Source organism: Rattus norvegicus, chromosome 12 (genome assembly GCF_036323735.1).
Source record: "Rattus norvegicus strain BN/NHsdMcwi chromosome 12, GRCr8, whole genome shotgun sequence".
Classification (NCBI taxonomy): domain Eukaryota; kingdom Metazoa; phylum Chordata; class Mammalia; order Rodentia; family Muridae; genus Rattus; species Rattus norvegicus.
This window is the reverse complement of record NC_086030.1, coordinates 37,725,121-37,744,815: the sequence shown is the minus strand read 5'-3', so window position 1 is coordinate 37,744,815 and position 19,695 is coordinate 37,725,121. Positions and strand designations below refer to the sequence as shown.

The following is a 19,695-nucleotide window of genomic DNA, read 5'->3' as shown; positions in this document are numbered from 1 at the left end:
TTTTTTTGTTTTTGTTTTTGTTTTTGGTCCCTTCAGTCTCTATCAGTACATGCGTGGGACCCAGGGATTAAACCCATGCTGTCAGACATAGCAGCAAGTGCTGTGTCCATTGAGCCCTTGTCTCTCCTTTTTAAATTCTTTCATTACTTTCCTTGTTTCCTCCTCCAACACAGGGTTTCTCTACATATTGACTGTCTTGGAATTCTCTCTGTAGACCAGGTTGGCCTCGAACTCAGAGATCCACCTGCCTTTGCCACCCACGGGCTGGCATGTGTGACCAGGTTTGATATATGCCATGTCTAGGATCCAATCCAGTACCCCATGCATGCTAAGCAAGGACTCCATCAACTGAGCTGCATCCCCAGCCCCGTGACTTTATCCTCTCTAACCACAGATTCTACAGGGCCTTCTTCCAAATCTGCTCTTGTCCATCAAACTAGAGGGTGGGGCCAGGGACTTGTTCAGGCTTAAAGTCTGCAGCCAGGTGCACTCCCTTTAACCCCAGCACTCAGGAGGCAGAGGTCTGTGAGTTCAAGGCCAACCTGGCCCAACTAGCAAATCCCATAGCCAGACAGGGCTACACAGTGAGACCCTGTCTCAAAAACAAGACAAAAGAAATATATCAATATATCTGAGATTAGATTCCTTGGTGTCAGCTACAAGAGGCAAACGTGCATGTCAAGGGATGGCTGCTTGGATGGAGCTCACAGGGATCCAGACCAAACTCAACTACTACCTATTCTTCCTTTCCCAGCCCCAGCAGAGTCAGGGATGAAGGCCCCAGGCACTGTTTATGGGACAGACGACAGTTGACAGCCTCAGTGCCGATCGAATCAGAATCGCTGTCCCCAGTGTCTTGCTAGTCACCCTGTCCTGTGGCCATTGCCTCAAATCCTCTTCCAACACACAAACAACAATCCCAACCTTGCCCTAGGATGCCAGGTAATCTCACCCCCTGGTCTCCTCTGACATCATCACCAGCCACTCTCGGCCTCGACCACCTTCTTACCCTGGCCTTCCAGGATTCCCTCAAGCATTTATACCCCAGGGCTTTGGGATGTACCGCCTGTTCATGGCACTATCGTGACTCAACATAGTACTTTGTTAGGGGTTAATGGTAACCACCCTGATGATTGGAAGTAAAGTGACCACAAGTTGCTACCCTATGTCCCCATCGCAGCCCTTACATAGTGTCAGTTGCCATCAATCAAAGGAAGACATCTATTTTCTGTTCCCATATCTCCTGCCTGCCCCCTCTGTGTTAAAAGAGAGTTTCGGGGCTGGGGATTTAGCTCAGTGGTAGAGCGCTTACCTAGGAAGCGCAAGGCCCTGGGTTCGGTCCCCAGCTCCGGAAAAAAAAAAAAAAAAAAAAAAAAAAAAAAAGAACCAAAAAAAAAAAAAAAAAAAAGGCCTTAAAAAAAAAAAAAAAAAAAAAAAAAAAAAAAAAAGAGAGTTTCAAGTGGCCACGGTCTGGCTCGTCCAATGTGTCCCAGGGCCCAGAGGAAACAGTGGAAAACCATGATGTCTAAATTGAATTGACATCAACATTGGTGAACTGGACCTCCAAAGTCATTTCTCCCTGGGAGAGTCAAGATGTGAATCCACCTGACCACAGGAGCCAAAGACAGCAGCACCAGGGCAACGGCCTCTGAGTGGTCACGGGGACCGATGGGATGGCATGCCTCACCTTCGTGCTTCTGTAACTCCTCCTCGGAGAAGCCCACGTCCTTGTGGTTGAGGTTGGTCATCAGCTGCTTATTCTCCTCCTGCAGCTGGGCAATCTGGGACAGGAGGTCCTGTGCCTCCCCCCGCCACACATCCTCCACCAACTCCAACTCCTGTAGCGGGGAAAGCAAGGGTCACACCAGGATCAGAGTCACCAGGATCTCACCAGCCCATCCGGAGAACTGCTCAGTTTCTGGGATTCTGAGTCACCCCCTTCCTTCAAGAGAAGCAGGTCTCTGGCAAGTGACGCACAGAGCCAGGAGGGCCCCTTCTGCTGATGTGTGCACTGAGGCCTCGAGGGTCTAGCCCAGCTGTGTGGATAAGCCATCCCTTGGTAGAGAGTCTTGTGTACCCAATCACCTCTTCAGGGCACAGAGAGGCTGCAGAGACCCTCCGTGATGTGACAGGGCCACAGCCCCAGGGATCCTCTGCTGTCTAGGACATCTGCCCGAGGCAGCCTGAGCAGCACTTGTAACCATTCAGAGTCTCAGTTTCCCTCCATAAGGGAAACAAAACCTCTAAATTTAAACGGCATGTGAGAGAACCATGAGATCAGTCCATTAACCGTATTTGCTGTTCATGGTGGCTGAGACAGGAGGATGTCTTCAAGTTAGAGGTCAGCATAGGCTATAGGGAAAAAAAAAATCTCAGAAAAAAAATCTATGAAATTTCAAACGGGACCGAGGTTAAGAGTAGGCGTTGCTCTAATGGAGGATGCAAATTTGGTTCCTTTTTTGGGCCAGCATAGGCATCTTCATTCATGAACACACACGCGCACACACACACTTAAAAAGAATAAAAACAGGGCCAGATGTGGTTCTTTAATCCCAACACTTAGAAGGTATTAGAAGGTAGAGGCAGACAAATCTCTATTAATTTGAGGCCAGCCTGGTCTACAGAGTGAGTTCCAGGCCAGCTAAGGTTACATGGTAAGACTCCATCTCCAAATATTAAGAATAGTAATAAGAAATATTAAGACTATAAAATGAATCTTTAAAGAAATTACTTGTGGGTTGGGGATTTAGCTCTGTGGTAGAGCGCTTGCCTAGCCAGCACAAGGCCCTGGGTTCGGTCCCCAGCTCCGAAAAAAAGAACCAAAAAAAAAAATAAAATAAAATAAAAAAAGAAATTACTTGTTTTACTACACATGCGTGTTCTGCACATATGCGCACTACATGCAGTACCCAAAGAAGCCAGAAGATGGCAACAGAACCTCTGGAACTGGGGGTGCAGGCAGTTGTGCGCAACCATGTGGGTGCTGGGAACTGAACTTGGGGTCCTCTGCAAGGAGAGTTAAGTGTTCTTGCCTACCAAGCCATTCTCCAACCTTCCCAAATAAATGGAAACAAAAATTTTCTTTAAAAAGTATTTTAAGGGAGCTGGAGTAATAAACTGCTCTTCCAGAGGTCCTGAGTTCAAATCCCAGGAACCACATGGTGGCTCACAACCATCTGTAATGAGATCTGATGCCCTCTTCTGGTGTGTCTGAAGACAGCTACAATGTACTTATATAGAATAAATAAATCTTAAAAAAAAATATTTTAAGTGCCAGACATGGGGTCTATACATAACTCTAATCCCAGCGCTCAGAAGGTGGAGGAGGGAGAAATTTGATGTGAGTCAGGCAAGTGAGACTTTGCCTCTAATAAACAAGAAATGACCAACGGGTAGGGGCCAGAGCTGGCAATATTCAGCCCTGTGGCATTCTGCAGAGCAGTGTGGAGGGTGACGCAGATCTTCCCAAGACACGGTAACTCTAACCTCAGATGTTCTCATGAGATGCGAAGATACTTGCCCAAGCTGGGAGTGATACCACATATCTGTGATCCCAACATTCAGGAAGCTGAAGCTGGAGGCTTGTGGTGAGTTAGGGGCCAGCCTGGGCTATGCCTCACCCCACGTGAGAGTGTATACATACAAAGGTCTATAGCAATGTTGCTTACAGCAGAAAGAATAGAGGTAGCATCTACCATCCCAGGAAGGCGTAAATAGTCAACCCACACGTACAATGGGCTATCAGCTGCACCTAAAATGGAATGAAATGTTGCTAAGGCTAGCCTCAGCTAAGAAGAGATGCTAGGGGGTTGGGGATTTAGCTCAGTGGTAGAGCGCTTGCCTAGGAAGCGCAAGGCCCTGAGTTCGGTCCCCAGCTCCGAAAAAAAAAAAAAAAAAAAAAAAAAAAAAAGAGATGCTAGGCACAAAAGATCACACAGTCCGAAATGCCATTCCTATGAAATGTCCCAACAGGCAAATGCACAAAAATAAAGGTAACCTGGGGCGTCTGGCTGGAGCTGAGGGGCACCAGGAGTGTGTTCCTCTTTGAAGGCAATGCAAACGCTATCTACTTTACTGCGGCACTGTCTGTACAACTGTGAACATGTAACCCCCGGGCTCATGCGTGCATGAGGTTGGGAGGCACCAAGGCTGTGCCTTAGATACAACCCAAGCTGAAGGGTCAAATCTGGATCCTGTCAACACAAACTTGCTTGTCTGAGATGCTAGGAATGGACCCAAGGGCTTCATACATTCTACTTTTTTTTTTCTTCTCGGAGCTGGGAACCGAACCCAGGGCCTTGCGCTTGCTAGGCAAGTGCTCTACCACTGAGCTAAATCCCCAACCCAGCTTCATACATTCTACTTTTTTTTTTTTTTTTTTCCCGGAGCTGGGGACCGAACCCAGGGCCTTGCGCTTCCTAGGTAAGCGCTCTACCACTGAGCTAAATCCCCAACCCCAGCTTCATACATTCTAGACAAGTGCTCTACCACTGAGCCACGCCAACAGCCTCTCATTGGAGGATTAGGGCTCTACCACTGAGCCACGCCCCCAGCCTCTCACTGAGGGATCCTAGACAGGGGCTCTACCACTTGAGCCATGCCCCAGCCGCTCACTGGAGGATTCTAGGCAGGGCTCTAGCACTGAGCCACGCCCCCAGCCTCTCATTGGATGATTTTAGTCAGGGGTTCTACCGCTGAGCCACGCCCCCAACCCCTCACTGGGGGATTCTAGGCAGGTGCTCTACCACTGAGTCATACCTCCAGCCCCTCCCTGGGGGATTCTAGGCAGGGGCTCTACCACTGAGCCACGCCCCCAACCCCTCATTGGGGGATTCTAGGCAGGTGCTCTACCACTGAGTCACACCTCCAGCCCCTCACTGGAGGATTCTAAGCAGGGGCTCTACCACTGAGCCACGTCCCAAGCCTCTCATTGGATGATTTTAATCAGGGGCGCGACCACCGAGCCACGCCCCCAGCCTCTCATTGGATGATTTTAGTCAGGGGCTCTACCACTGAGCCACATCTGCAGCAGCCCTACTTTTAGATATGGTCTCACTAAATTGTCCACGCTGGCCTTGAATTCACCCCATAGCCTAGGAAGGCCTGGTTTTGACTCTCCTGCCTCAGCCTCCCCAGGAGCTGGGATTATAAATTGGCTGGGTAGGGGTTGGGGATTTAGCTCAGTGGTAGAGCGCTTGCCTAGCAAACGCAAGGCCCTGGGTTCGGTCCCCAGCTCCAAAAAAAAAAAAAAAAAAAAAAAAATTGGCTGGGACATGCCAACCTAGGCTTGAATTACAAATAGCTGATCTTGGGCGAGTTCTTTAAACCCTGGGAGCCCCAGAAATGAAAACAGTATGTCTCTTTGAGGGCTGCTGGGAGGACGAGACAGGCAGCTGGATGGGAAGGGTTTAAAATGGCACTTGGCACCCAGAATGTACCCGCACAGTCAGGATGTGGCCAGCCTTCCCCTCCCACAGTCTGTCACAGGCTGGCCAGGTGGCCGGACATCCAGCATTACCCTCGCTCGTTCATCTTGTAGAGAAGTTCCCCCATCCCACTCTCTGTCACGAAACTGTGGCCCCGAGGAAATAAGGCCATGGCTGTGTATACCTACAGCTGGTTCAAAGCCCCAAAGGGGTTGAAGTATCAAGTTAGGCTGAGATGTGATGGAGGAACGGTCAGGGACCTTCCTACACACAGGGGTGGCCTGGAAACTGAGCCAGACCCTTCCTCTGCCACCAGCTGGCACAAGCTGGACGCAGAGTGGCCCGAATGGGTATCAGGAGCAACCAGCAAAACAAGTAGGGCAATGCCCCCCACAAGGTCAGCCACATGCCAGTCTCCAGAACCTAACGATGCCACCTTCTGTAACAAAAGGGACTTTGACCGCGGGGAGATCTGGTGGGTCTATGAGCTCATAGGGCCCTTGTGAAATGTCAGTGGAGTCAGAGTAAGAGAGGACGTGGCACAGGTTAAAGCCTAGATGCTATGTGCTGGCACTGAACATGAAGGAAAGGGTCATAAGCAGGAGGATGTAAACCAATGGAATCTCTTCCGACACCTTGATTTTATTTTTTATTCTTACAGTTTTTGGTGCTGGGGGCAGAGTCCAGGGCCTCGTACAAGGTACATCCCCTCGTCAAGGCACACCTTTTTGTGTATCTTTTTGAGACAGAGTCTCACTGAGATGCCCAGGTTGGCATCCTCCTGCCTCAGCCTGCCAAATGCACCACTGAGGTCCAGCTGTTGAGGGTAACCCATTTCTGACTCCTGGCTTCTGCAGCGTTACCCAGTCCTGCCCACATTGTGTCGCGCATCTGTACCCGTGGTTCCTCGCTCCGTTGTACGTTAGTGTGTGCTCGCTGCCTGAGTTACCCAGCGAACAACACATCTCTCCCCCTTTGAGCAGCCAGTGTTGTCGTCTACGGCAGCCACAGGAGATGGATACCAATTTTAGCCTCCACTGGCTTTGGTTTTCCTCTCGTGTAGCCCAGGTTGCCCTCACACTCCCTAAGCAGTGCAGGCTGGCCCTTTACATCCTGATCCTCCTGCCTCTACTTCCAAGCGCTAAGACTATAGGCAGGCTCCCCATGTCCGGTTTCTACATTGCTGGGATTTGAACCCGGACCCCCACATATGCTAGTAACCTCTCTACCAACTGGGCTGCGCCCCAGCCCTTCTTTTCTCCTTCCCTTTCTTAGGCTTTATTTATTTTTTTTTTAAAAGATTTATTTATTTATTCTATCTAAGTACACTGTAGCTGTCTTCAGATACACCAGAAGAGGGCATCAGATCTCTTTACAGATGGTTGTGAGCCACCATGTGGTTGCTGGGAATTGAACTCAGGACCTCTGGGAGAGCAGTCGGGTGCTCTTAACCACTGAGCCATCTCTCCAGCCCCAGGCTTTATTTTTAATTACGTAGGTGTGTGTGTGTCTGCTTGTGGGTACAGGCCTCCCCTCCAAGACCTCTCTGTGGCTGACTCCTCACTTCACCCAGCCCTCGGCTCAGGCAATGTGTCATCAGGAACTTCCCTGAGGACCTCCCTCTAGACAGTCTCCACCATAGCTCCCGGATTTACTTCCTTCACGGCACTTAATCATACATTGACCGACATCTCTGTTTATTTTTAAATATATGCACTCATGCTAGTACGGGGGAAACACATGTTGGATTTCAAATGTGTGGTTAACAAAAAGAATGAGGGCCCTCTAATTCGGCTCATTAGGTCTGCCTTGACAAGGGGAACCATGTGGAAGTTTCCTATGACTTGCCCTCTGATTTCCATGTGTGTAGCCCCCTCACCAAATATACGTGAAAAATTTAAAAAAAAATCTTTTAAACAGGGTTTCTCCATGTAGCCCAGGCTATCCTGGAACTCATTCTACAGACCAGGCTAGACTTGAACTCAGAGATCTGCCTGCCTTTCCTTCCCTCCCGAGTTCTGGAATTAAAGGTGTGTGTTGCCAGGGACTCACTAATAAAATATGGCTCAGTAGACAGAGCGCTTGCCTGGTGTGGAGAGCTTTTGGGCCCGCTTGGCAGGAATTTGACTTTGGGCCAGGACAGGGAAGTAAGCTCAGAGAGGAATCTGATTTTAGGCTAGAATAAAGAAGTAGGCTTCAGGCAAGAGTATGACTTTGGCTTAGGACAGGGAAGTAGGCTCAGATAAACTTGGTCATCCTTGTAAAGCCCTTAGAAACAGTGATCATGGGACTTTGCTTATTATCTTGTTTGTTCCCTTCACCTAGAACTGACCATACGACTTGCATACAATTAAAACTTGCATGCGGGGGATTGGGGATTTAGCTCAGTGGTAGAGCGCTTGCCTAGTAAGCACAAGGCCCTGGGTTCGGTCCCCAGCTCTGAAAAAAAAAGAAAAGAAAAAAAAACTTGCATGCAATTAAAACGGTATAAAAGCGGACTAGGAAAAAATAAATTCGCCTTCTAGCCTTACAACTGGCTGGGGGTCATGCTACAGTGTGGTCTAGCTGTCTCTTTCTTTTTAATCCTCACTCTACTGTTAGAGAACTCGTTGACTGACTGAGCAAGGCTTGGTCAGCCTGGCACACACAAAGCCTTGGGTTCTATTCCCAGCACTGCATAAACTAGGTCCAGTGCCCCACACCTGTATTTGCACCGTGGAGGTAAGAGGCGGGAGGATCAGAAGTTCTAGGTCATCCTCTGATTTATACCAAGTTTGATGCTGGCCTGGGATACATCAGATCCTGACTCACAAAAATGAAATAAAAGTGGGGGGAGGAGGCTGGAGAGATGGCTCAGTGGTTAAGAGCACTGACTGCTCTTCCAGAGGTCCTGAGTTCAATTCCCAGCAACCACACGGTGGCTCACAACCATCTGTAATGGGGATCCAATGCCCTCTTCACATAAAAAGAAAAAAAAATTGTATATAGTCTAAGCATGGTGGCATAGGCCTTTAATTCCAGGGAAGCAGAGGCAGGTGGATCTCTGAGTTTAAGTCTAGCCTGGTCTGCAGAATCGTTCCAAGACAATTAGGGCTACACAGAGAAACCCTGTCTCAAAAAAAAAATTAGGTTAAAAAATATTAATGGGTCTGGAGAGACAGCTCAGTTATAAAGAATATTGGTTGTTCTTCTAGAGGGCACAGAACCAATTCTCAGCTCCCACAGGTTGGCTCACAACCATCTAAATAGCTCCTCTCACCCTCTTCAGGCCTTTGCAGCACAAAGCATGTGATATACAGACATCCAGGCAGGCAAAACACTTGTACACATAAATCAAAATAGAAAAAAATAAATACTCAGTAATTCTTATTCGAAGGGATGGCAGGGCTCCTGTTTAGCGCGTGTGAACCCCTGGATATGATCTGCAGTGTCACAAGCGTCACAATGAGCCTGAGAAATAGTACTTTCTGTATGCCGAATCCACGTCGGACTGGACGCACAACGGATGTAGTGGTTTCTATTCCCTGTGTTAAAATTAACGCACGAGTAAGGCCCCAGGTTGGGTCTCCAGTCTTAATTCTTTTTTAAAGATTTATTTATTCACTTTATTTATATGAGTATACTGGGACTGTCTTCAGACACACCAGAAGAGGACATCGATCCCATTACAGATGGTTGTGAGCCGCCATGTGGTTACTGGGACTTGAACTCAGGACCTCTGGAAGAGCAGTCGGAGCTCTTAACCACTGAGCCATCTTTGCAGCCCCCGAATCCTTGGTTTTAAAACTGTATAATTGCTGAGTGAACAACACAGACTGTGTGTTCCACACAGGCAGACAGCCCCTGCTCTCTCTTCCTGACCACCTGCTACCTGACTTGAGAATGGGTCTCAGTTTCCCCCAGCTGCGTCCCGCCCACGTCACCCAGGACAGCACTTTGCACACCGAGGCACGTCCATAGGACTGCACACATTGCATCATCAGAGAGAACCATGGGTCTGTGGTCTCGGGCAGAGTGATGAGCCCAGTGGAATAGGTCTGAGGAAGGCCAGCCTTTCTGAGGCTGTGTTTACAGAGTGGGAAGGAGAAGGGAGAGTCAGGAGACAGATGAAAGACGTGCTGAGGTTTTTTTTTTCCCAGTGTGAGGGGGGAGGGAGTAGCTTGAAGAACCTCTGGCTATAGTAGAGATCAGATGGGCCTGTTCTGACCTTGTATACAAGCCACGCCACACCAACAGGCCCAGGCTGGGGAAGGAGGGATTCCACCCGAGCTGTTTACAAACAGACGCTGGTGGTGCCTACTTCCTGGCTGCAGCTGGTGACATTCTGAAGCAACAAGTGCCAATGAGAAGCTGAGAATTCCATCTGACTTGGTGACCTGTGATGGCCCAGCCCAGCCGCAGCAGAAATAAAGAGCTGGGAGGGGACACGGAATAGCGCCAGTGGGACTCTGGCAGAGACCAGGCCCAGCCTGTGGGTAGGATGGATTCAGCACGGGAGAGCTGTGGGGCCCTCCCTCCTGGAGGCCCTTTAGGGGAGGTGAAATATGGGGCAGGGGAAGTTAGAAATGCCTAGGTGGGGGCTCCAATGACCTCTGGGGCATCTCATGTCCCCACTCCAGACTTTACCCTGTGGGCCTCTGGTAACAAACTCATTTACCCACTGGGCCATCTTGCTGGCCCCAGTGGCTGTCCCGAGGACTCTCTATCCAGTCACCCCCTGATGTTCACCCCTCTCCTACACGGTGGTGGAGACCGTGATTACCCTACAATAGCAGAGGACACCATGACACAGAGAGGCCAGCCATCTGCCCCAAAGCTTACAGCCTGCCAACCGTGGGGGGCTGTGTGGCTCCAGTGTCCCACTGGCCCTGAGACTCTGGAAATTAATTACAGGACTGAGGGAGGCACCTTCCGGCTCCAAGTGTGATCCTGGAAATGTGACTGATTCTGAGGAGCTCAGTTTCCTTCCTGACCCCAGGGCACAGACTCAGAGGGACAAACACAGCCAACCTGTCCATAGGACTCTCTTACACACACCCATGCTCTGTCTGTCTCCAGGGTAACACCGAACACCTAGTTTTGACCATTATCTCAGAAAACTTAAGATCCATCCTGACAGTATACAATAGAGGATGGCCTGCCAGCGAGTTTCAGAGAGGCCATCCAAACTTCCTAAAGCCACACAGCAAGCTGGGACAGGTCCTAGCATCCAGGGAGAGAGTTTCCTCCCATTCCAAGTCCGAGAGATCTGTCAAAAGCAGCCCAGGCCGAGGTTAGGGCAGGAAACCACACGTCTCCCACTTCCCTTCCTGAGGTACCTAGACTGGTTTGGTCTCCCAAAGGCAGACGGCTCTGCTCCTCGGGCAAAGGATGGGCCTGAAAACCACTTGGAGCTAGTCAATTCCCCGGGTCAAGCAGACAGGAGAAGAGACCTTGGAAGTTATCTCCCAAGGGTGGGGACTCTCACCAGTAACCTGGGATAAAACCCTCTCCATTCGGAGCCTCTGCTTCCTCATCTATAAAGTGAAGAAAAATCCTCCCCTCATACTTTTATTTAAGAGAATTCAAGATGCGACCAAGGCAGGGGAAGCGCAGGTGAATATACTGGGAACCCTGGGAAGAAAGTTGCAACTATGAAGCCAGAGCCGGGCTCAGGACTGGAGGGCTCTGGAGGGACTTAGGATAGGATGAAGAGGGGTGGGTGGGGACTGATTTCCTTCCTGGAATAAAATAATACTGTCTAAGTACGGTACCCACTGCATTCCCTTTGGTCCTCGTAGGTGGGTTCTACTGGAATCACCAACCACAGAAAAGACCAGGAGACAGAGCAGAGAGGCTCAGCAAGTTAGCCAAGGTCACACTGCTACTCGATGCCCCAGGCTTGGACCCAGGCCTCCCTTCTTCTCTCACCAGCCTCTAGACACTCTGTAAACTCAGCCACAAAGGACACAAGCGGCTGCCCAGGACTGAAGGGCATCCACGGAGCCGCCGCCCCTTGCCCAGACCGGCAGACTGAGGCCTCCGCCCACCTTTTGATGCTTGCGCTCCTTTTCAATGCGGTCCATCCTCTCTACGCGCAACCGGTCCAGTTCCAGGCGCAGCTCGTCCAGCTCGGGAGCGACGTGGTGTCGGCTAACCAGCACCTCGAGGATCTCCAGGACCCTCACGACCTTGGGCATGAGGCGTGCAATGGCCTCGCAGCCGTGTTGGTCGATGACCCTCTCGAACTCGTGGCCCACGAGCGACGCGATATCGTACACGTCCATGACGGTCAGCTCCGCCACGTTCTTCTCCAGAGCCGACAGGGCGGCGGGCGGCGACCCTAGCGGCTCCTCCATGGCCCCGCTCGGGCTCCGGGCCGTCCGTCCACTCCGGTAACTCGTGAACTTGGGGGGCGGGGGGCCTGGAGCACCGCGGGGAGGAGGGCGAGGGCGGCGGCGCGTGCGCAGGCCCGCAGCGTCTCCCGACTCGAGGCTCCGACTCCGAGCGATGGAGACTTGGGTCCCGGCCTGGGAGGCGGTGGCGCCCGGTGTCCGGAGAGACCGCGGCCCCGAGACTCCTCCCGGGGAGGAGAATCAAACTTTGGCGACGCCGAGTGACTCCGGCTGGCCGGCTCCTCCCCGCGGGAACGCTGCGAGGCGACGTGGGCTTGGAGAGGGGGGAGCGCGCCTCTGTCCCCGGGGGTCTCGGTACGCAGCCCCGCGACCGAAGCTCCGCCCCGGCTCCGGTCCCGCCTCCCGGGCTCCGGTCCCCACGACCCCAGCCCTGCTCCACCTCCTGCAGCCGCGCTCCGCCTCCCAGGCAGCGGCCGCCACCGCGCACCGCCATTGGCTGCTGCAGGAGGGGGCGGAGTCTGCCTGCAGAGGGATGGGGTCGGGAGGTGGGCTCCCCTTGCGATCCAGCTAGTGCAGGGGACCTTTACACCTAGGACCTCCCGGCTGCTTCTCTGCCCACCCCGACTCCAGAGCGGGCGCCCCGAGTACAAAAGCCCACAGCGCACAGGGGTCCGTGGTCCCTAAAGTCGACCAGTGCCCTACCCGGATTCCAGCTCATCTTGGAGACCCTATGACCCCCGAAGGTCTACTCTTCTATGTGTTCCGCTGTCTACCACTATTCCGTGGCACCCACCCTGTGCTCCAGCAGAGTCTAAGGTGACTTCAGTCGACAAATCAAAGCGTCCTTGGTCTCCAAAGCCGCTGCCTGCCGGGCCACTACCCCACGAGCTGAGACAAAAACTTCACATCTTAGTGGAAGAAGACACGCTGGAAATTTGGATCTCAGTCCCAAGACTAATTCTGAGCTCCCTTCGTCCTTTGGCCCCGCCAAATCCTCTTGTTCATCAGGTCCCAGTAAGCCAGGAGTGATTTTCCTGAATCTGCCCCTGCCCCCTACTCTTTCATTCCCACACTGGAGGAGAAACCCCTTGAGTTCCCACCATTGAAAAGTACCCTCCACATACATAACCTTAAGTTCTTAGAGGCCCTTGGTCCTTCAGGACAGATTTTTTTTTTTCTTTCCTCCCCGGAGCTGAGGACCGAACCCAGGGCCTTAGACTTGCTAAGCAAGTGCTCTACCACTGAGCTAAATCCCCAACCCCCTGAACAGAAATTTTTGTTGGTTTTGTTTCCTTTTGAACTTCTGGCCTAAAATTCGCTATGTAGACCAGTCTAGTTTTGAACTCACAGAGATCCTCCTGCCTCTTCCTCCTTGAATGCTAGGATTAGAGGCAGGTGCCACATTTTAACCCGTTTACAAATTTGGGAGGTGCAGAGGTTGCAGTAGCCCCCACCCCAATCTCTGTTGCTTTTTTGCTTTTGTTTATGTTTTTTTTTCTGTTTAGTGTCTGGAAACATTAAAAGATAACAGAAGAAAGAAACAATGTATAAGTTTTATATAACTTTTGATACAGTATATTATTAGAACAATGCTACTTTATTGTTAAAAAAATCTTACCCTTTTTTTTTTTTTTGGAACTGGGGACCGAACCCAGGGCCTTGCACTTGCTAGGCAAGCGCTCTACCACTGAGCTAAATCCCCAACCCCAAAATCTTACTCTTGTACAGGGCCTAAGTTATAAGTTAAACCTTATCACAGATAAATATACAAAAGAAAAAAGTCACAGTACCTGAGTTTTTGAAAAAAAAAAAAATCTCAATACCTGAGTTTCTTTGTGTGACCCTGACGCTTATGCCCTGGGGCAGGGGTGGGTTGGGGGAGGGGCGTGTATTAGGGGCTGCTACACTGGGAGAGTGGCTGCATGGGGCAGTGACTCACCAGGAACTGGTAAGCTGGGACAGCTACACCGGGATGGGTGTGGGGGGATGGCTGTTTGGGGAGCTAAAGTACTAGGGGTTGCTGCACAGGGGGAGTGACTGCACTGGGAGCTGTTGCACTGTGGGCTGTTGTGCTGTGTGTGACTTCATGGGTTGCGGAGCAACAGCAGCTCTAGGGGAACTGTTGCAGGAGGGGGACCAGGGCTGCTGCAACACTTACCTATGGAATCTGGGAAGTAGCGATTCAGCACTGGAAGAAGCTATCTCAGCCTCTGCACAAAGTACTCGTGTGTATACAAACCATGCACCTGTCCAGAATTGACGAGGGATGCGTCAACAGTGACCCAACCAGGTAGCGGCAGCTCATCCAGTCTTGCACCTAGCTGGGTGGAGTGATGAGAGGTGGCTTCCTGGAGGAGGAGGGCCTCAGATGCAGAGTGAAAGGCAGAGGTCACAAGCCCCTGTGTTGTCTGTGCCTGGGCTGTGGTGTGTGTTCATCAGTAAGCTTAGGTGGAGCCAGGGGCAGGCTGGCCGTAGGGGGGGGGGGGGATAATCAGAAGGAGGAGAATCCAACAGACAGTAAGCTGGGGATGGTGGCACACACCTGTGACGGCAGCACGCTGGATGTGGAGGCAGGAGGACCATTCTGTGTATGTATATATGCGAGTTCGCTCACGAATGTGTGTATGTGTGTGTGCACATGCGCGCGTGCGCGTGCCCATGTGTCACAGTCTTAGTGATTAGCAAGCTCACAGGGTAAAGGCAGCTGTCACTAAGTCTTATTATGACCATCCCCAGAACCAACACTACAAGGACAGAACTGACTCTGAAAAGTGTCCTCTGACTTCATGTGTACCTACAGACATAAACAAACAAACAAGTAAGTAGGGATGTGGTCCGACACTCAAAAGAACAGGGGCAGACAGATCTCCCTGTGAGTTTCAGGCTAGCCTGTTCTGCATAGTGAGTTCCAAGCCAGCAAAGGCTACATAGTAAAACCCTAGCTAAAAAAGGGGATGGGGGTGGGGAAGCCTGGAGAGATGTTTCCACAGTTAAGAGCACTGCTGCTCTTCCAGAGGACCCAGGTTTGATTCCCACCACCTACCTGGCAGCTCACAACTGTCTGTAACTCCGGTTTCAGGGGATCCAACATACTCTTCTGGCCTTGGTGGGCATCAGATATACATAGTACATAGACATAGACTCAGGCCAAACACTCATGTAATACAATTAATTTTTTAGATTTAAAATTAATAAATGTTTTTAAAAAAGAAAAAATTAGAGCTAAGTTTATATTGTGGTTGTAGGACCGCAATGGGCTTCAGGTCTGCCTTTTTTTTGTTTTGGTTTGGTTTTTCTTTTGTTTTTTAGATTTACTTATTTATTTTATACATAAGTATACTGTAGCTGTCTTCAGACACACCGGAAGAGGGCATCAGATCCCATTACAGATGGTTGTGAGTCACCATGTGGTTGCTGGGAATTGAACTCAGGACCTCTGGAAGAGCAGTCAGTGCTTTTAACCTCTGAACCATCTCTCCAGCCCCCTGGCTTTTCGTTTTTCAATATAGGATTTCTCTGTGTGGCCCTGGCTGTCCTGGAACTCTCTTTATAGACCAAGCCAGCCTTGAACTTAGAGATCTGCCTGCCTCTGCCTCCCGAGTGCTGGATTAAAGGCTGTCACTGCTTAAGGAGGCCAGAAGAAGGGTGCACATGGCCCGGAACTGGGGTTAAAATAGGTGAGCTGTCACACGGTTGCTGGGAAGCTGAACCTAGGTCCTCTACAAGAGTACCCAGTGTCTCTAACCACTGCCCCATCTCTCCAGTTGTTTGTTTGTTCTTTGAGCGGGGGTGGGAGGTCTTGCTATGTAGCCCAGTCTGGCTCTGAACTTCTGGTGATCCTCCTGCCTCCCCTTCCTGGGTTACATTGCCTGACTTGGGAAACATGGTCTTTCTTTTTTTTTTTTTTTTTTTTTGGTTCTTTTTTTTCTGGAGCTGGGGACCGAACCCAGGGCCTTGCGCTTCCTAGGCAAGCGCTCTACCGCTGAGCTAAATCCCCAACCCCAAAACATGGTCTTTCAAGATCTGGCCTGCCTCTGCTTCACGTGCGCCTTTGAATTCCTCTTCCCATCTCTAGCCACCAACCCAGCTTCTCCACCCTGAGGTCCAACATGAATTTGTGAACCTGTGCGCACATGTTATAAAATCCTGGACTGGAGAGATGGCTCAGTGGTTAAGAGCACTGACTGCTCTTCTAAAGGTTCTGAGTTCAATTCCCAGAAACCACAGGGTGGCTCACAACCATCCGTCATGAAGATCCGATGCCCTCTTCTGGTGTGTCTGAAGACAGCGACAGTGTAATCACATAAAATAAATAAATCTTTAAAAAAAATTTTTTAACAAATCCTACCCTTCCTGAGGCCATCTGGAGGCCGAGTTTGGCTCTCATGCCAGTGCTTTGGTGGGAAGGATGTGGTAAACTAAAATGGCACCATCCCAGCATCCACAAAGGACCAGAGGATGCTTCACTGCTCTCACAGTGAATGACCATGCAACCCCTCAGACGGGAGCTCAGATCTTGAGCAGAGACTAGAACTGAAGGAGCGCTGGGTGGGGCACACTGTGCAAGTGTGGGCCAGTGATGACTGTCAGATAACAGAAATAGCCGAAAGAGACTTTTTCATTCCAGTACTTAGGAGGCCCGAGGGTCAGGAGTTCAAAGCCAGCCTGGACTACAGGGTGGAACTATGCCCCTTGCCCAAAATAACATAGACCTGGCAGGGGTGGGGCATGCCTTTCATCCCAGAACTATGGAATCAGAAGCAAGCAGGTCTCTGAGTTCCAGGACAGCCAGGGCTAAGCAGAGAAACTCTGTGTTGAAAAAAAAAATTTTTTTTTTTTGGAGCTGGGGACCGAACCCAGGGCTTTGCACTTGCTAGGCAAGCGCTCTACCACTGAGCTAAATCCCCAACCCGAAAAAATTTTAGACTACAAAACGAAACAAAACAAAAATACTGCAAACAAACAAACAAACAAAAACTACAAACCAGCCAACCAACAAAAAGCTTTCGAAGAATAAAATAGAATAAGTAAATAAATAAATAGATAGGAAAGGAAAGGGGGCAGCCCATTGGAGGACCCGTCCATTCCTAGTGGAAGGGAACCTCATATAAAATGTGCACAGTGCCTAGAGACATGGCTCAAGGACTACTCTCAAAATCCAGTTCAAGGGTATGTGAATTGGGGTGAGGGGAGGGAGGCAAGTCTATCCCCATATCTCCCAGTCTGCATGAGGTACACATTCTCTCTCTCTCTCTCTCTCTCTCTCTCTCTCTCTCTCTCTCTCTCTCACACACACACACACACACACACACACACACACACACACACAGTCAAAACTCAGGCAGAACATCCCGGTATGTCAAAGCGTAGTTCGCATAGTATTGTTGTATTGTCAGTAGCCAAGAGATGCAGATGAAGGACCAGAGTTCCAGTATCTCCTGGATCACCTGTCAAGTTCAAAGCAAGCCTTAGCAATAGGGGAGCAATAAAAATAGGGTCTGGAGAGATGGCTTAGCTCTTAAGTGTGTATTTACTTCTTTTGCAGGAAACCCAAGTTTCTCAGCAGCCATATCAGGTGGCTCACAGATACCGGTAACTATCTCCAAGGGATCCCGAATGTTCTGGTCCCCTAAATCACCTGTGCATGCACGCAAACACACACACACACACACACACACACACACACACACACACACACACCACACACCCCAATACACACTACACACACCATACACAATATACACACATATACACACACACCATACACACCACACACACACACACACACACACACACACTCATCTATATAAATATAGTTGGTTTTTAAAATTGTTTTAATTAAAAATAAAATATCACAGGACAATCATATGGCCTTTGCTGGTGTTGATGGCTTGTGCCCATAATCCTAGCTCTTGGGGGATAAGGACAAGAGGGTCAAGTGCTAAAAGCTAGTGCTTTAGGGATAACTCAGTAAAGGTTGATGACTACCTGAGTTTTATCCCCAGGACCCACATGTCAGAAGAACAGAACCCTCTCCTCAAAGTTGTCTTCTGCCTTGTATACACACAGACCCACACACAGACAGACAGACAGACACACACACACAGAGACACACACACAGACAAACACACAGACATGCAGACAGCAGACAGACAGACAGACAGACAGACAGACAGACAGACACACACACACACACACACACACACACACACACACACAGCCAGGAGGTAGTGGAGGTCTTTAACCCAACACTCAGGAGGCAAAAGCAGGTGGATCTCTATGTGTTTGAGGCCAGCCTGGTCTACATAGTTAGATCCAGGCTAGCCAGGGACACATAGCAAGACCCTGATTCATAAGTCCCCTCTCTTGGATTGTCAAGAGTCTCAAGGGAGAAGTGCTTGCTACTTAGTCTGAAGGCTTGAGTTCTTCTGCCTGTTGGATGCTTGGAGCACATCTCCCTTCCTGCTAAATGAATAAACAAATAAATTAAAACCCCTCCCTGCAAAGACTTTTTGATTAGATTTTTTTGTCATTTTAAATAAACATTCGGGCTTGAAAGAATGACAGCATGGACTCTTTATAAATCTTGACTGTAGGAGAAAGAAGAAAGACTGTAGGAGGATTCCTTAGTGGGTGTCCGGAGAAGACTCCAGACCAGTGTGGGACCCCCGTCCCCACTCACCATCCCCCACCGTCCCACCCCACCCTGGCAAGAGCCTTAGGCAGGTGAGAGACCACATGAACCTACGACAAGGTGAGGGGAACACTGGTTCTAAGGATGGAGAAGTTACGACTTCCTGGAAACTCAGGCCACAGAGGTCTGAGAGGCTGAAGAAGAGCTGGCAAGTCTACTGTGGAGCCTGATCCTGGCAAGTAGGTTCTTCCCCTGCGAGGCCACACGGAGCCAGCCCCAGCAGCCCCGGAGGCGGTGGCGGCAGCAGCAGCTGTGGAAAACCAGGAATAGGCTAGTACTTAATCTGCTTCTCAAACAAAGCCCACTTCACAACCCGCTGTCAAGAGCTGCAGTCACCTACCCTTCTTTTCCACTCCCCTCCTCCTCCTCCCTCCTCCTCCCTGAGCCTCCCTCTTTTCTATCTCCTCCTTGTAGTCTGCTACCTGCCTCCTCCTCCCCCTCCTCCCCCCCTTCCCTTCCTCTTCCTCTTCCTCCTCCTCCTCCTCCTCCTCCTCCTCCTCCTCCTCCCATCCCTCCTCCTTCCCACTTCTACTGATTACCCCTTTCCTCTCCTTCACCCCTTCTGGAAGAGCAGAAATCTCATTCAATCTAAATGCTATGCTGTCCGTCAAATCTCTCCCAGGCTTATCGTTGCTCTTCAGGGACTCAGAAGGGGAAAGCCTGGTCTCACCCTCCTTCTTCAGCCTCCTTCAATTCACATCCTCGGATTTCAAACCAAGTTGTCAGTTGCAGAACTGCCAAGGTCAGAGCCTTGCTCCGGGCTGCCTGGAGTGCAGTGGGGAGAAACTGGGCAGCCCAAATACTCACTTCCTTTGGGGCTAAGAAACTCTTGGGTTGCAATTTACCAGGAGTAAGAGAAGAACGACACCAACAGCTTTACTCAAAATGGTACAAAGCTGGAAACAAGTGGGGTTTCTATTGTTAGCCAAAAATTTGTCCAATGAAATACTATGCAGCAGTGTAAAATAACACAATTCTTATTTGCAACACTACAGCGACTCGAACTAGCACGGGGTTGAGAAATACATTTGTTCAATACAAAGGAGACTGAACAAAGTGAGGTAGGCCTTTAATCTGTCATTCAGGAGACAGGGGCAATCACATCTCTGTGAGTTCTAGGCCAGCCCGATCTACATAGTGAGTTCCAGACCAGCCAGGACTATATCACAAGGCTCCACCTCAAATCTAAACCAAACTAACAACCACCAGGAATTAAAACCTGAGACTGGTGGCTCATGCC

The 19,695-nt window shown here is 50.2% G+C and overlaps 1 protein-coding gene across 9 annotated transcripts in view; it reads right to left on the bottom strand.

Annotated features, from left to right (window-relative positions):
• The window catches only part of Rilpl1 (Rab interacting lysosomal protein-like 1), a 37,813-nt gene extending 25,844 nt beyond the window's left edge, over window positions 1-11,969 (bottom strand). For 8 of the 9 annotated variants that reach the window (XM_006249296.5, XM_006249294.3, XM_006249295.4 and 5 more), the window contains exons 1-2: window positions 11,456-11,795; window positions 1,688-1,838 (exon numbers count right to left, since the gene is read on the bottom strand). In XM_006249296.5, the coding sequence (XP_006249358.1) occupies window positions 1,688-1,838; window positions 11,456-11,764 (460 nt within the window). In that variant the 5' untranslated portion in view covers window positions 11,765-11,795. Of the gene's footprint in view, window positions 1-1,687; window positions 1,839-11,455 lie in introns of all 9 variants that reach the window. The other variant, NM_001191665.1, reaches the window with a different exon arrangement.
• Between the last annotated feature and the right edge of the window lie 7,726 nt (window positions 11,970-19,695).